The following is a 16035-nucleotide window of genomic DNA, read 5'->3' as shown; positions in this document are numbered from 1 at the left end:
CAGATTGTAATATATCTGCAGTGTGGGAACTATGAATCTAAAAGGATTTTTATTTTTGTATTACTCTTTTGCACAATTTGCTTAACTAAGTATTTTTTGTTGTTGTTGAATATTAGAGATTTTGCAGACATATTTGTTATATATACAGCTTTACTTATATCTTTCTACCATTTTATAGAATAGAAAATCTCTTTATTGTCCCACAATGGGCAAATTCACAGCATCAGAAAGATTATGAGAAAAATGTATAGAATAACATAATAGGAGAGAGTTAAAATATAAAAAAGGTCTGATCTAGAAGTTAGTTAGATCTGGTGTTAGGAGAGGCATAGTAAAACTCTCCCAGTGATGCTGTATGCACACTGCCAAGAAATGGAAATATTTGGAAAATTCTGGATTGACCCTGTCTTAATAAGTAATGTATTTATAGTATATATAATATAGATCTGACATAAAATAAAGATGAATAGAGTCTTAAGAAGGCATATAAAAAGTCATGTATATCTAAAACAATAAGACAATATGGTCATTTTCTGCAACAGTTTAGAGAACTTTGCACAGTATGATGATTATTTTTGTTGCAATGTAGCTTCACAAGCATCCATTTTGGTAGGAGTTAGGCATTCAGTAAAAACATAACCCCCTTTCATCAGTGGTCTTTTGTGAAGATGAAGGAAACTTATATTTTATCTGTCTTTTTTTTGGCCTCCATTCGGTTTGCAAAAGTTATATTTTACTTTTCCCTTTAAATATTATGAATTCAACCAAAAGCTTTAGATTTGATTTTGTCTGAAACAATAAAAGTTGTGCTTATGATTAACTTAGACTAGACAGAATAACTTGATTTTGTAAGATGAAAGGAAATGGAAGCAACCATAAAGAGTGTCAAAAACAAAAGTCTAAGGGAATAAATAAACTGCTCATGCTCTTTTTTGTATAAATACTTTATTTCAAGACATGACACAAACATTTAGAGTTATCTAGGGTTGGTGTAGCTGTTTTAGGTCAAATAACAGTAAATGCAGTATAACTAAATGGCATTAGACCACGAAATTATCCACAGAATTTTTACACCGAGTGCTCCATGGTGCCCACCACATTTTTTCATCCTCTCTTTGAGGCAGCCTTTTTTGGATGACCATTTCCAGTGTGTGTTAGCATCAGTTCAGTGGTTAAGAAAAGGCACTTTAAAAATCACACTGTCCTTTATTTAAGTTGTGGATGCTCCTTTTGATGATGACTACAAAAATGTCAGATGTCAAATGGTGAGAAGCTACTTTTCTGCACAGGCTTGGGATTTTTATACTCTTGGAAAATGCAGATGAGATCATTTGAATGAGTTTTTAAGTGTGTACTTTAATTTGCTACTGGTGGAAAAAGTGGTAGATCTGATCTTGCATAATTCCAGCGTAGGTGCTCACAACTGTGCTGGTTTCACTATAAAGGTTCCTAGGGAGAAAAAAAAATGGGAAGAAAACAATTTAAACTTTCATTAACTGAATTCTGCATAAATTTAATCAATCAAGCTGTGCTAACACACTCACTTTGCTTTCTCCTCAATCTTCAGGCCTTTGATAGTGTCCACGTATCCATTGACAGTGTCCAAAGCACTGCCATAGTAGGACTTGATAGCTTCTGAGATTTTAGACAGAGTACCCTCCTCCTCGTCAACTTGCCTTGGCAAACGGAAGCCTTCAGTGCCTGCATAAATGAGGTTAAATTAATCAGAAGCAAATCCTTTGGATACTGAGTGTCTCTTTAATGTATTTCTAGCCAAAGTCTTCTTTCATGGGCTGCAAGGTGGGGTAGTTTGTTTTACTATTGCTTTTGAGCAAGAAGATTCTGGGTTTAATTCCCAGCCTGGGTTAGGGTGTATTTTTCATGTTCTCTCAGGGTATTCAGGCTTCCTCTCACAGGCAAGGAGCATGACTGTTTAGTTCATTGGCACCTCTAAATTGTAATTAGGTGTGAGTGTGTGGATATGCATGGTTGCACGCCTTTGTGTGTCTCTGTGTTGCCCTGTGACAAACTGGTGACCTGTCCAGGTTGTACCCTGCCTCTCGCCCATACACTGCTGGAGGCACTGGGCCCACCGTAACCCTTATGGAATAAGGGAGGGAAGATGGATTGAGTTTTATTTACATTGTATAATGTTAAAAATGGATATTGCTGTTTATTTTTATTAGCATTCTGAGTAAAAATCCAACATTATTTTACATGGTGTAAAATAATGACATATATTTGGGGCTAATTATTGTGGTGTTCATTTTTATTATGTCATCTTTACTCTGATACCCTTAAGTACGATCCAGTTTTTCATATGGCAAAATATAAGTGAAATTGAAATTATGTTTGATAGGTACCCTATGCTTCCAATCAAGTTTCTTCCAGCATAGTAAAATTCTTTAGGATGATACTGTACCAGTAGAAATGAATTCAAGAAGGGTTGCAAGTATGTAGAAAATAAAATAGGCTACAACCTTCCTTTCTGTTATCTCCAAAAATTGTTTTTTTGATTTTCTTTTGATGTCAATTAGCTTTGATGTTAATGTCAACTTTGGAATATGATAAGGAAATATTTCCAGTGCCAATTGTTGAATTTGTAGGTTTTTTTTTTATCAATATTTAATTGTTTTAATTTCCTAACACAAACAAAAGCAGAAATATTGATGCAGCTTAGCCTATCAATGTCACCAAAGTTCTTAAAAACAATATATTTGTTAACCCCAAAAAATGACTACTAGTAAGCATTTTAGTATTGGTAGAATAGACTTACTGAGAGCAAGAAGTGCAATAAGCACAGAAACAACCAACAACTTATTCATGGTGGTTTGGATCTGTGGACACAGAGAGAGCAAAGGTAAACTTAAAACATACACTTCTTTATCCACTAGGGTGAGACATTGTCAAAGATTATCTTAGTAACCATCTACTGCAATGTCATTTCTTTAGTAAATGTGTCAAAACATGTCAGTACTCACCTCCTTCCTGTGCAGAAATGAGACAAAGAGAGCAAAGTCAGAGGCATTGCTAGCCTGAACTGTTTATATAGGAGTGTAAATGTGTTGAGTTGTCGCTCTCAGAGCCAAAGTGCACTCCAACAGGGAGATAACCCAGCACTGTTTTCTGATATGTGTTGTCTTGGAGAAGTTTGTTATTATTTCTCAATAAACAAAGAGATAGTGATTACATGTATATTAGAAAAATACAGACTATAACTGTCTGAACTAGATGAATATGATTAGGTGCTTGGAGAGCAAAGCTGTGAGGATTTTTCCTCTTCAATCATTTGGTTAAGACCCAAACTGAAATCAGCCCCAGTCAATAATCCCTCTTATTGATCAGGTCAGGAGCTTTGGCAATACGCACTCCCAGGTCCACAGGGAAGTTCCTTGTGACTTACATAATGTAAATGATGTGTTCATTTCTGCTTAATCGGTCCTAAGTCGAAAGTGTATCTAACACGTCATCAGTCCTAAGTCTGGTTTTGAGTCCCTTTAGCCAGTCTGGACTGAATTTATGGAGGTAGAAAAAACACGTTAATGCTAAAATGTATGCTTTTTAATTACTTTTTCAACTGATGTGGAAAAACATTCATACATGGAGGTTTTTTTTGTTTTTGTTTTTTTTGTTTCTTCAGATTAAGAAACGCTTTGTCATCCTTGGCGATAAGATTCAACCATCAAGCAGTTAGATCACTTATTTTTATTTAACTGTTGATTATTTTACTGTATTTTCTTGTACCTTTCTTTTCAGAATTGATTTAGAATCAGATGGACTAGAGATTTTTATTTCATGAATTGTTTGTTTTATGTGCGCTTGAGCATAAAGTCATGAACTGATCCTTGAGCGTTTTCGGCAAAAGGTATTTCATTATAAAATCAACTATGATGAGAGATGCAGGTCCTGAAGCAGCCAGACAACCCCAGGACCATTAGACAACCATTATGACTGACTGATGGTTCAAAGTGTTTTTTTTTTCTGAAATGCTGTGATACATTTATGCCTGTAAAAAGATGAAGATCATTCAAAAAATTCTTCTTACTTTCAAAGAATTGTTTCAAGACGTTTTAAGGCTCATGGAGATATATATTTTTAGTTAATATAAATCAGGACACTCTCCCAAATACATACATTCATATCTTAATGTTGAATCATTAACACTGAGCCTATTAGCAGTTTTTTAGATTGCGTTATGATTGCTCTTGCTCCGGCTATTCATTATTGTATTGGATTCTTCTCTTTTCTTAAATGATTTCTTCATGTTGGCAGAAGTTAGAGATGAGTGAAGACTTAATTTCAACGTCAACATATTTCTGGAATATAAAAGGAATTAAGCCTGGCCCAACAGAATGTGCTGGAACCTAGTTATTTTGCTATGATTAGATAGATTATCACTGTGATAAATTAAATGATTGTTTGAAGGTTTCTTTTTACATTCAGTTAAGTTCTCCTTATATAACTAAAGATGTTTAGGCTCTGAAACATTTAAGTCTGATAAAAACACAAAAACAGAAGAGATTACTATTACTATTTCTCAACACATTAGTGAAAAAGCATTTAAAGAATATTTTTTTTTTTATTATTCATCTGTGAGTGAGTAATTACTTTTTTTGCTTTTATCTTTTTAAAGCAAGCTGCAAAAAAGTTTGTTTTTCACTGTAGAGAACCTGATCAGTTTAATTGTTTGCTTTTGATTGTTTGTTTTTTTTCCCTTTCGGCCTTTAGACTGTGGTTATATATTGACTGTAAATATTTTGAATCTAGTTAATATGTAAAATGTCAGCCATTGCTAAAGTTGTGAAAATTCTTTCTTAATCTCAGTTCATGGAATTTTTATTACAATCAACTCACGTCTAAAAAGATGCTTTTCAAATATATTCTCAACCATCTGAGCAAAGTTTATAATAAAAAGATGGGATTATATTTCTTATGAAATGCATTACATTTATTAAACTTTATATATTACATGTATTCAACTTTTTGGTTTCATTGTGTAACTGTGTTTCTTTCGATATGTAAAACAGAAACTACATGATAGTTAAATTTTGTTGTGATGATATATAGTTTTGTGGTTCAAGTGATATGGTGGCAACTTGCAGTCAATCTAAGTTTGATGAAAATTTAGAATAGACAAAAATAGATATGATTAAATAAACCTTTGTCAGAAATAACCTGCAAACATTATTTTGCATGATTTCAATTTCAATTTGGTTTATTGATGTTTAGTGCTAATTCACCACACATGTCATTTCAGGGTACTTTACAGAGACAATTCAACCAGATCATACAATCAAATTAATTCAAACTTTTCAATATATGGAAAACCATTTGATTGCATTTCTTGTGCAATCAATCAAGATTTCTTGTGCACGTCCTAAAAAATAATGGATACTTGTGCTTGACTGGTTCACAGCAGATGTCGTAAAATTTCTCGTATTTTCAAATGCAAAACTTGACAGACAGAACCTTACACCAAACCTACCTCTGAATCCTTTTAACTTCTCTAAGTCCTCTGGAAGGGTTTAAGAAATGAACTCAAGCTTTTCTGATTATTGTTATACAAACCTGGACTAGAACTAAGTACGGTAAGTAAATCTAGGGTGGTTTGCCTCCTCTTTCCATTTTTGGATAATGGTTTAAACAATAAGCCACTTGCAAGAACCCTTTATACGAACAAATCTGTTCTTAAATCATTTGTATGAGTTACTTGTAGAAAATGTTGCATTCACTATTTTTCTTCTATTTCTAATTTTCTCTCAAGTACAAACTAATGTTACAAGTGCAACAGACTTTGCGTAGGCAGTTTGCGCAATCAATCAGCTGTTATGCGAACCTAGTTTTTCACTAAATAACTGCATTTGTTGTTACTTAGAAGCAAATTTCAATTTTGCATTTGAATTTTGTTTTGTTTGCACTCTGTGTAATACAAGACAATAAAAGAGAGACAAAGGGAGAGAGCAATGAAGGGACGATAGACCAGGTCTGGAGATGTACATTATATATTTTTGTTTATTAAAAGGAGGTTTTGCAGCATGATGTGTTGTGTTGGTTGATGGCAAACTAATATCAGGCATTTACATCATATGTGGCAGTCAGATTGGTTCAAAGGCGCCCGAAGAACAGTGTGGGGGTTAAGGGGTCTTAATCAGGAACCAAGAGTGCAGGCTGTGGGGATTGAACCAGGTACGTTCAGCTTTCTCAAGAGCACAAGTGCACTGCTCTAACCCATAAGGCCAACACTGCTTGAAGTGACAAATGTATTGACTAGTTTCTCAGCATAGCCCCTAGATAAGACATTTCAAATTTTTGCAATATCCCTGGGATCAAAGAAGGAAATTCTAGAAACCTCTTTGATATGGCATTTAAATGTCCTCATCAAATATAGCAGAAAGAATTTTTACTTTATTATCTGAGGTGAACTTAGTCCTATCCAAATAAAGTTTCTGACTAATCAGCATTTTTTTTTTGCAATGACTCTTATTCAAAGACAATAGCTTTTGTTTTGTTTGCATTCAGAAGCAACAAGTTAAAAGTCATTCAGGTTTGTATGTCTTCAAGACATGCCTATAATCTCTGTAATAGGTGTCAGGATGTTTAGGATTTTAAACTACCCAAATGCAGAGACGGAAGCCGAGTTGGATTCTTGCTGATATAATAACCAAAAGGAGGCAACTGAGGCAACTGAAGTCAGAGTCGTGGAGGTGTACAGATCCTGGAGATATGGAAGATTGCAGACGATCACCTTCTCTGCAGACCCGATGACATGCTAAAGTCTGCCCTTGTCCTTGGCGGTGGCACCAGCGTACCAGATGGTGATGGAGAAGGTGAGGATGGACACAATGATGGAAGAGTAGAACTGCACCATCACTGTCCTTGGCAGGGTGGACTTCTTTCAGCTTCAGTTAAGCTCCCTCAGTGAGATCATAGTTCCTATGAAGTGTAAAGACTCTACAGTGTCAATTGTGGAGTAACAGACGGTGATGGGGATAGCTGGGACTGAGTTCTTCCTGAAGTCCTCAACCATCTCCACTGTTTTAAGAGCATTGAGCTCCCTGCACCAGGTCACCAGATGGTCAAACTCCCACGTGTAAGAGGATTCGTCAACATCAGAGATAGGTCTGCCGAGAGTGGTGTCGTCCACGTACTTCAGATGCTTGATAGAGTGAGGGCTGGAGGTGCAGCTGTTGGTGTACAGGGAGAATAGAAGAACACAGCCCTGGGGGGAACCAGTGCTGAGTGAGCTGTGAGTCGGAAGCATGTTTTCCCAGCTTCACATGCTGCTTCCTGTCAGACAGGAAGTCTGTAATCCACCTGCAGGTGGAGTCAGGCACATTCAGCTGAGGGAGATTTTCCTTAAGCAAAGCTGGGATAATTATATGCAAGGCAGAGCTAAAATCCACACACAGGATCCTGGCGTAGGTACCTGCTGAATCCAGGTTCTGGTGGATGTAGTAGAATCCTTTCAAATTCTAGTGTTCTTCTAGTGTTTCTTTTGCCCCCTCTTACAATTTTTGGATAATGGTTTGAACAACAGGCCTCATGCTCTAACTCTTCATACGAACAAATCCATTCTTAAAGCATTTGTACGTGTGACTTAGGAGAAAATGTTGCATTCACTATTTTTCTTCTATTTCTAATTTTCTCACAGGTACAAACTAAATTTAAAAGTGCTACAGACTTCACGTAGACATCTTACACAATCATTTAGCTGGTATGCAAACATAGTTGTTCACTTAATGATTACATTTGACATTACTTAGAAGCAATTGTCCATTTTTTAAGACTACCTGATTATATATTATGCAACTCTGCAATTATAAATTACACTTTTATTTTGCATTGTATGAGACAAAAGGAAAGTACGGTGAAAGGAAAACAGAGCTGGTCTGGAGATGTACGGTATATTTCTGTCTGTTTATTAAAAAGAGGTTTTGTAGAATGATGTATCATGTTGATTGATGGCCATATAATATCAGACATTTAGATCATATGTTGCACCTCTTGCTTCCATCAGTAGTTTTTATTGACTGTTTTCGGATCAAAAGTTTTCTCTTTCTCTTATTATTTTTTCATTTTATTTGTACTTCTGTAACAGTGCATCCACATCATTTACAGCCCTTGTGATTTATTCCACACTGTTTGTTTTACTGGTCCTTTGATTCTGCTTCTCAGTTCTTAGTCAGCTGAAACTCGATCTCCAAACTGGTAAAGCCTTTCTTATTTTGTTAAGTTTAAGTTTGTTGCATCTGATGTGGTGCACGCTTAAAAGCCCAAAGTAGGAGAAAAAGTAAGTGAAATTCATAATAAGGATACAAACATTTCGCTGCATGAGGCTCAATGCTCTGTGAGATCCTGAAAGTTTAGGTTGAATTATATGTCAAACCTGACCCTGCTTTAACTCTCTTCACAACTATATCCAATACTGTATTGTAGTCCCTGCGATGCTGACTTGGAACATCTTTAATGATTGTATGGTTTCTGTACCAGATGTACAGTGTTTTATCTGTTTAACATATTATTCCACCAAGAACCAAGGATATCTTCAGCACTTCAGAGATATTATATGACTGATCGGTCCTGCGGATTAATGCTCCCATTGCTCAAGTCTTTTCATTTAGAGGGATGCCTGTGTCTTAGAGGCTTTATGGTTGTGTTATAATCCTCCCCTTTATAGGTGAGGTATGCCCAATGCACCATCAGATGTTAAACTCTTCTGATATTTTTTGTAATATTCATTTTATCTTGGAAGTCATGCAAAGCTGTGTTTATCAACAAATACAAATGGTTTTTTTTTTAAGATTTCTGTACTCTTAAAGTATTTTTAGTTTAAAATTAAGACAATTTTCAACAAAACAAATGCAAGTTTTCACCATAAACACACAGTCTTTGTTTGAGGGTGTTTGTGTCATGTTGTTGACTGATAACAATTTTGCAATCTGTACAAACTAGTCTTAAGTGATTGGCCCTTTCTCTGTAACACCAACATTTTAATCAAGGCCTAAGCAAACATTTCCAGCAACCATGTGATTCAGACTCACATGTCATGTTGCTCAAGGCAGTTTGAGACCAGCTGCAGGGTTCAAAATGTCAGCAAAGCTGGGGGTTTAATTCAGTCCAGCTGATGAGCAATACAGGAATGGCATAACTGCACTGTTCCTAAAAACAGCTGGAACAGCACATTGCACTGTCTAGTCTAGTGTTAGTTTTCCTGGTTCTGATGTATTGCATAATTGCTTAATAGTAGCAATTTGCTCGATTTTAATACAAATCTGTTTTTAGTCTTCAATTAGGTGAAAAGCCTCAAACAATCCTCAGGCTGTTGTACCAGTTGCCATTATACTACTTTCTGCAAAGTTCAGTGCAGGATAAATACATTAGATGCAATCATACACTTGACAATCCTTTATGAGCTATATTACAACTGTCTTTTGGCAGGAAGTTGTTGTTTATATGATGTTTCACAAAATCTAATATTTTAGGGGTTAAGAAATGCTGCTTTTTTTTTTTACAGAAAAAAAGTATAATATTTTATTCACAAGCAAATGGCCCAAATGTTTTTTCTAGGGCTCCCATCTGACTAAAATGTATTTCACCAAGTCGCATTTAACATGCATGATTGGAATCTAATTGTTGTAAAACTTATTGACTGTCAGAATTGATCAAATCAAAATAATTAATTTGGATGATCTTTAGGTGGTAACCAAATATCTTGAGCTTTAATAATCCATAACTGATTTTCAGTTCGTACATTACATCATTTACCTGTATGAATTAATCAAACAGAATAAATCCGCACCATTGCCCCATTTTAGAATTGAATCTTTAATAAAGTGTTTTGTGGACAAAAATGGATAGTTTTCAGTTCATTTTATTGAACGCACATACATACACACACATTCTGTACGTACTCTGTCACATGGAGACTTCTGTTAGTGTATCAAACATATAATACTGTACATGCAGAACTTAAGCACATGGTGTTGACAATGTTTCCATGCTAGTAACTCTGCATGATCTGGCAAAGACAATGATTTAGAAACAGGCAAAGTAATCTTGTTTGCATCGGGTATTTCTCCTCTAAATCTAAACTGGTGTGGATTCTATTAGCTATTACCTACTACATGCTTCCAACAAGTGTTTTCCCATCAGCTGGACCTTTTTTATTCTTTATTACTGTTATTGTTTTACTCAGCAGGCAGATGTTGATCCAAGAAGACCTTGATATGATCGATGGCATTGCTCAGGCTCTCTCCAACATGGGGGCGAAGATAATGTTCGTACAAACCAAGCAGCGATGCCCGGGCACTGTCCACCATTGGTGCTGCTTCTAAGCCCAGACCACTGCAAAAAAAAAAGTATATATATATATATATATATATATATATCAAAATCAGTTTAACTGTGACCTTTATTAAAAAACGTTATTTTGCAGTTGTCAACATAAATGAAGACACCGTTGTGATATTTATTTGTAAATTATTGGTGAAACTGAACACATCTGAGCAAAAAAAAAAAAGGGTCTTCTTCAAATGAAAAACTTTTGGAGATCACTGACCTTCCAACTTTGACAGCTGCTTGCACTTCAGGCTTTTCTTTCAGAGACTCGATCAAATCCCTGGCGGACTGTGCTTGATCATCGTTGCCAACAGCACCGTGGAGCCTGCCATAAGCATTGAGCAGCCTCTTGTAAAAAGTTGCTTTCATGGCCTCATACTTTTCGACCAGCTCCTGGCTTGGTTGATGGACCTCACTCAGGCTCAATGAGACTAAAAATAAAGAGAGATGAGTTTAGCTACAATTCAGCATATGATCCTGTCTAAATAAACCCTACATTTTGCATTAGAAAACCTTTCAGATAAATGTCTCAGTATTGTTTTGCATAGCCAAAAAAATGTTTAAGTGTGACACTTCAAATCAATATCTCTAGTTCTTTGGTAAATAAAAGCCTTACTTTGCATCTATGTTATTCCTAATGAGGCAGATAGCTTTTTTTTATGTTGCCTTACCCTGAAGAGCAAAGACCAGTGCAAGGATCAATTTTGTATTCATCTCTGAAACAAGAAGAGAGGAAACATAAACCATATAGTTAAACCTCCAAAAAGATACAGATTTATTTATGAAAATGCATCTGAAATATGCCTGAAAGGAGACAGTGACCACTTCTTTAACAAGAGCAGAAGTACCTACTGTGTTTGCTGGATGTACAGATCCAAGAAGTGACAGTCTTCTCTGGAGGCGAGTTGTCTGTAAAACAGGGCTCACATCTGGACGAGATGATATAGGGGGGACTGCAAACAAACGTCATCTGGTGACATTACACACACACTTGTTTCCGCTAAAGCACACACACATCCTAAAAGGCATGTCCGTCCACCTACACAAAGTCCAGTGTAAATGGCCATACAGAGTGAATGTGCAAATGTAGTTGAGAGGTTGTGCAATACCTCTGAAATGTACTTTTGTCTGCATTCAGTTGTTAAGATGCACCTTTAGTCTTGATATTGGAGAAATTGCATGTTTAGACGCTGTCATGGTATTTGCATTGGGAAAAAGACAAACAAACGAAAATCTTTGCACTGGCCCATGTGTGATTAACTGCAACGAAAGACGATAATGCTGATTAGATCTTTTTTTTTCTGGTCTGCATGTCTGGTGCAGTGTTGTTTTTGACATCCATCTTAGATTTTGGTTATTTTTAGTCTTCAGGATGAAAACTTATCATTTTTGTCACATTTTAGTCATTACTATATGTGATAGTTTTAGTCGGTTTTAGTCGACAAATACTGAAAAGTTTTTTGTCAAGTTTTATTCAGTTTTATGTTGCACTACAAAAAACAGCTAACTTTTACAATTTTGAATAACAAAAAGATTTTTTACTAAACTGGAAGCTCTTGCCTAGATACTACAGTTGCTGGGTACAGAATGCTGCTATGCGGTTCATCATTGCTGCTGGGCAGAAGACTTTGATTTATAGAATTCCAATAAACTTTCTTTTATTAATTAGTGCCCTGTTTTATACAAATGTCTCACAAAAGTGTGGAAAATACCAGATTTAGTTCAACACATCATATTGGTTAATAAAGCAGACAGACAAGCTAAACGAAATTACAATAAAGGAATGGTTTTAGACATACAAGGTTTGCATTCAAAAGCAAACATTTCCTGATTTACTATGAATTATGCATTCTGCACAGATCAATAAAATCTTCATTACACCAAAAAAGCACCAAAAGCATTCTTCTTTCTAGTTTGGCAATTGTAACTTTATTCTAATTATTTGCCCCTTGGTTCCTACTGTTCCAGGGTCAATGTAGCTTTAAATTTATAGGGGTATAATAAAAAAAAAGAATACACAGAGAACCTACATAATTGCCTTATAATGCCATGACAATGCAGACCTACATTTCAATATTTTAATTAAATTGTGGAAATATTCAAATAGATAGAGACAATAACTATGAGAGAGAAATATTAAAAGGTCTATATATCTTTTCATCTGGGTCTTTATACAGAAATAAAAAGAATGCAATTTGTTTTGGGTGTAATTTGGGGATTATTTTTTTAGAAATTAAATAATGTTTTGTACACCTCCTGTGAGCTGGAAGAAATAAAATCTTGATTGTTAAATAAAATGATTTTTTACGCTTGGCAAGGGATAATCAGCCCCATATAGTTCATTAAGAAGCAAGGGCAGGAAGAGCAATACTGCTGAGAGCGAACCATTATAAAACGCAGACTCTGAGCTACATCTGCAAAGACGCTTATCTGCACAAGCACAGCTGGAAGAGCAGAGTTTGTGAGAGTTCAGCACACAGTACCAGACCATTTCAGCTTATTTTCACCCCTGCCTCTTCTGCCACGCTCTATCTACAGTCATGCAAAATGTGCAGCGCTGCATAGCGGGTGGACAGCATTATGGAACACGGCTGATACTGCTTATCTTTCAAACAGATTACAGCACAAGGATGCATTTTAAATTTCTGAAAGACAACCTGCTAGCATTTTTATTTAGTCTCATCGACTTGTAGTGTTTTCTTCATCAAAGATCCTTGTTTAGCTTGCAAGTTTTCGTTATCGTCATGGGAAAAAAGGAGCATCAACGAAATAATTTCAGCATCATCATCATATTGCTTTGGTGGTCAGTTTTTCTTGACCTGTTCTTAGCCTTTGATATACACCTGTCTGTTCCTGTGTGCAGGCAGCGGATGCGATGTGTGACTTCATTCAAATGACATCGTTTCAACCCACCTCCAGACCCTCCTTCACCATCATAGCTAAAGCTTCATCAGAGTGTCATTCTCCCGGACTCTTACTGCATTCCCTGCCTCATCAAACCGGTTCGGCAGAAGACCACCATGTTGAGCCTGGTTCTGCCACTGTCGCTCAATGCTTGCTCATCATGGACAGGTTTTCTCAAACTGTGTTATCCAATTGGACTTCCATCTTCCAGGTCCCTGATTGAAGCTCTAGTATTAGCTCACGCAGTCCACTGGATCTCCCCCTAAAGCTTAGCATACCGTCTAGCTAACTAGCAGTCTACAGACTGACCATCTTCATCTATCTCCACTCCACCACCAGTTTCAGGCCTGTTATTTCTCAACATATAAGAGCACAGGTTTGCTGGTGGTTTCTAGATTGTATAAACAGGACACAAATCTTTTAATTATGCTCTTTTCCTGTCAGCTCAGTTTTAGAGTATGGTGGATACACACTATCTGCTTTTAGTACTCAGCATAAAACTTTCCTTTTCGATAAAGCTTATAGTTAAATGTATAATGGTGTATTTTCACGAATTCTTGAAAAGACCAGCCCTATCCATATAAACAAAAATGCACATGCACAACCGTGTATCCGCTCCTGAGATGAAACGCTTATTGAACGTGTGCAAGAGCTTTCACAAGCCTCCAATATACCTTTAATGTGGCTCATGTTATCCCAGGCCATTGCTATAGTTATGCTGCTACTTTTCCTCACTCTGATAGATTATCTTATTATTCTCCAATGTTTGCATTGTTTGCAATTAAATTTGCAACTTTTCTATTTCCTCTGTGTTTTGTTTTTTTCCTCTTCATCTGGCCTGGTATTTAAACAAACCAAACACTTTCCTGGAGCTGGCATCGGCTGTAGTACTGCTTGTAATAACTTTATATTCTTCCGTAGATGAGGCACTTTTAGTGGGTAATTTGAATTCTAGACATAGCCATTGGCTTAGCTTATACTGTGGCAGAATAAATGTGTTCCCTTTCACCCTATGAACTTGAAAACTGTTTCAGAACTTATCTGTTTCACTGAATTTCTCACATTTGTCCAGCTACTACACAATCTAGTAATACCATAGCCTTTTTACATTTCTTTTGCATAGTTAAAGAAATCTGTATCAGTGTTTCTGTGTGTATCTTGGGTACCTATGCTATATTGTGGGTCGTGGCAGATAGCCATTCACTCTTCAAGATGAATGGCTAAAAAAACATTATTCACTTGGGTTTACAGTACATTTAACAGCTATGACCTTACCATAGAATCCCACCTCACGAACCTTATCAATGAATTAGTAGTTTAAAAACTTGTAAAAGCAAGGAAGAAATGTCTTAATGTTTTCTGACGCCTTCTCCCCTTTCTGCTGGTGAAGATTCTTAGTCATCCAGGTCATAGTCATTCCAAAAAAAGTAAAAAAAAAAAAAAATCCACTGGATTTTGTCACCAAGTTTGAAGACGTTTCGCTTCTAGTCAAGGAAGCTTTTTCAATTCAAAATATCAGAAATAGCATTGAGTTCAAGGCTTTATACAGTAGCCCAACAAAGCCTTGGATTTGTTTGTTTTTTTGTCTTGTCTCCCCTTTCCCAATATACAGACAACTGAAGAGACAAAGTTGTTTGAATTATGTTTAATTTTATTCCAACCTCATTTTTCACAGTTAACCAGGCTCTTAGGAAAAGAGTAGAAATGTAGAGCAAATCACAGAAAAGAGAAGAAAAAGTTGATGATCTCAACTTTTCTCATTTTGATGTGTTTGATGGTGTGGATTAATTGGAAGATGGCATGTAGTTTCCAACTGCTGTCTGAACTTTCTCCCATAGTGAATTTCTCATGTTAGAGGCCCACTCAACATAGGTTCCAGCCACTGGTTGGATATGGTCTTCATAATAAGCACCAGCGAAGCCCATCACTGTCTCCCCAACAGACTTGATTTTAGATCTGGCTTGCCTAAACAGATCAAAGCATAAATTTTTTTATCATTTAGAGGTTCTGCATAAAGTTTAGATAGCACAATTTCACCAGTCACACCTTTAGAATCAACAAATTAGAACACCTCTTAGAATATATGGCATCAATATCTAAAACTTAATCAAAAGAAATTAACAAAAGATAAGATACAACAATACTTTAACCCCTGTGCAAAATACAATGGGATCAGTCATTAACAATCTGATAAATTACAGAACGCAAACATCTCCAAAAGTTCCCTGCCAACCTAATTTATTCAAATAGCATATCAATCATATTTGGCTCAAGCAGGACAATGAGAGTTTGATGGTGCAGGAGAGTGAACTTTAGCCCACTAGTTGGTCTATCTGTAAAGGTTCAAATAACCACAAACTTGAAGGCTTTAGATTGGCCCAGCCAAAGTTAAATCTGACTGAGATGCTGCAGCTTGGCCTTAAATAGGGTGGCTGGTTCTTTAAAACCGACCATTATGGATGACTTAAAAACTGTTTTGTAAAGATTCATGCAAGTGATATGCAAGTAGTGATAGCATAACTAGTTTTGAAAGGGTAATTACATATTTCTAATTGTTTATTTTATTTAGTTGCTGTTTATTTGCATTTTAGTAATTCTAAATTCATAATAAAAATGGAACATTTAAAAATTACAAAAAAATAATGCAAACCCCAATAAGAATCTATAAGGAGGAAGACATTCCCAATCTTTACAATAAAATTATGCAGTTTTATACACACACAAAAAACAATGTATACGTCTGTCTGTCTGTCTGTCTGTCTGTCTGTCTGTCTGTCTGTCTGTCTGTCTGTC

The 16035-nt window shown here is 36.0% G+C and overlaps 2 protein-coding genes across 3 annotated transcripts; both read right to left on the bottom strand.

Moving 5' to 3' along the window:
* Window positions 1-936: 936 nt before the first annotated feature.
* apoc2 (apolipoprotein C-II) lies at window positions 937-3050 on the bottom strand. The gene is made up of 4 exons (XM_015371875.1): window positions 2982-3050; window positions 2777-2837; window positions 1545-1701; window positions 937-1449 (listed from the first exon to the last, which is right to left on the bottom strand). The coding sequence occupies exons 2-4, from the start codon at window positions 2823-2825 to the stop codon at window positions 1365-1367; spliced, it is 291 nt and encodes a 96-aa protein (XP_015227361.1). The 5' UTR covers window positions 2826-2837; window positions 2982-3050; the 3' UTR covers window positions 937-1364.
* Window positions 3051-9810: 6760 nt separating this feature from the next.
* LOC107082964 lies at window positions 9811-11323 on the bottom strand. Of its 2 annotated transcripts, none has more exons than XM_015371864.1 (4): window positions 11191-11323; window positions 11010-11054; window positions 10559-10769; window positions 9811-10344 (listed from the first exon to the last, which is right to left on the bottom strand). In XM_015371864.1, exons 1-4 carry the CDS (start codon window positions 11306-11308, stop codon window positions 10188-10190), a joined length of 531 nt encoding a protein of 176 aa, XP_015227350.1. In that variant the 5' UTR covers window positions 11309-11323; the 3' UTR covers window positions 9811-10187. The 2 variants fall into 2 exon arrangements, with proteins under 2 accessions (XP_015227350.1, XP_015227351.1); XM_015371865.1 differs by having other exon boundaries at window positions 11187-11205.
* Window positions 11324-16035: the final 4712 nt, after the last annotated feature.

The sequence above is a fragment of the Cyprinodon variegatus genome, unplaced genomic scaffold (assembly GCF_000732505.1).
Source record: "Cyprinodon variegatus isolate N-32 unplaced genomic scaffold, C_variegatus-1.0 Scaffold66, whole genome shotgun sequence".
NCBI lineage: Eukaryota > Metazoa > Chordata > Actinopteri > Cyprinodontiformes > Cyprinodontidae > Cyprinodon > Cyprinodon variegatus.
Note: the sequence above shows the minus strand (reverse complement) of the source record. Positions and strands in the feature narration are given on the sequence as shown.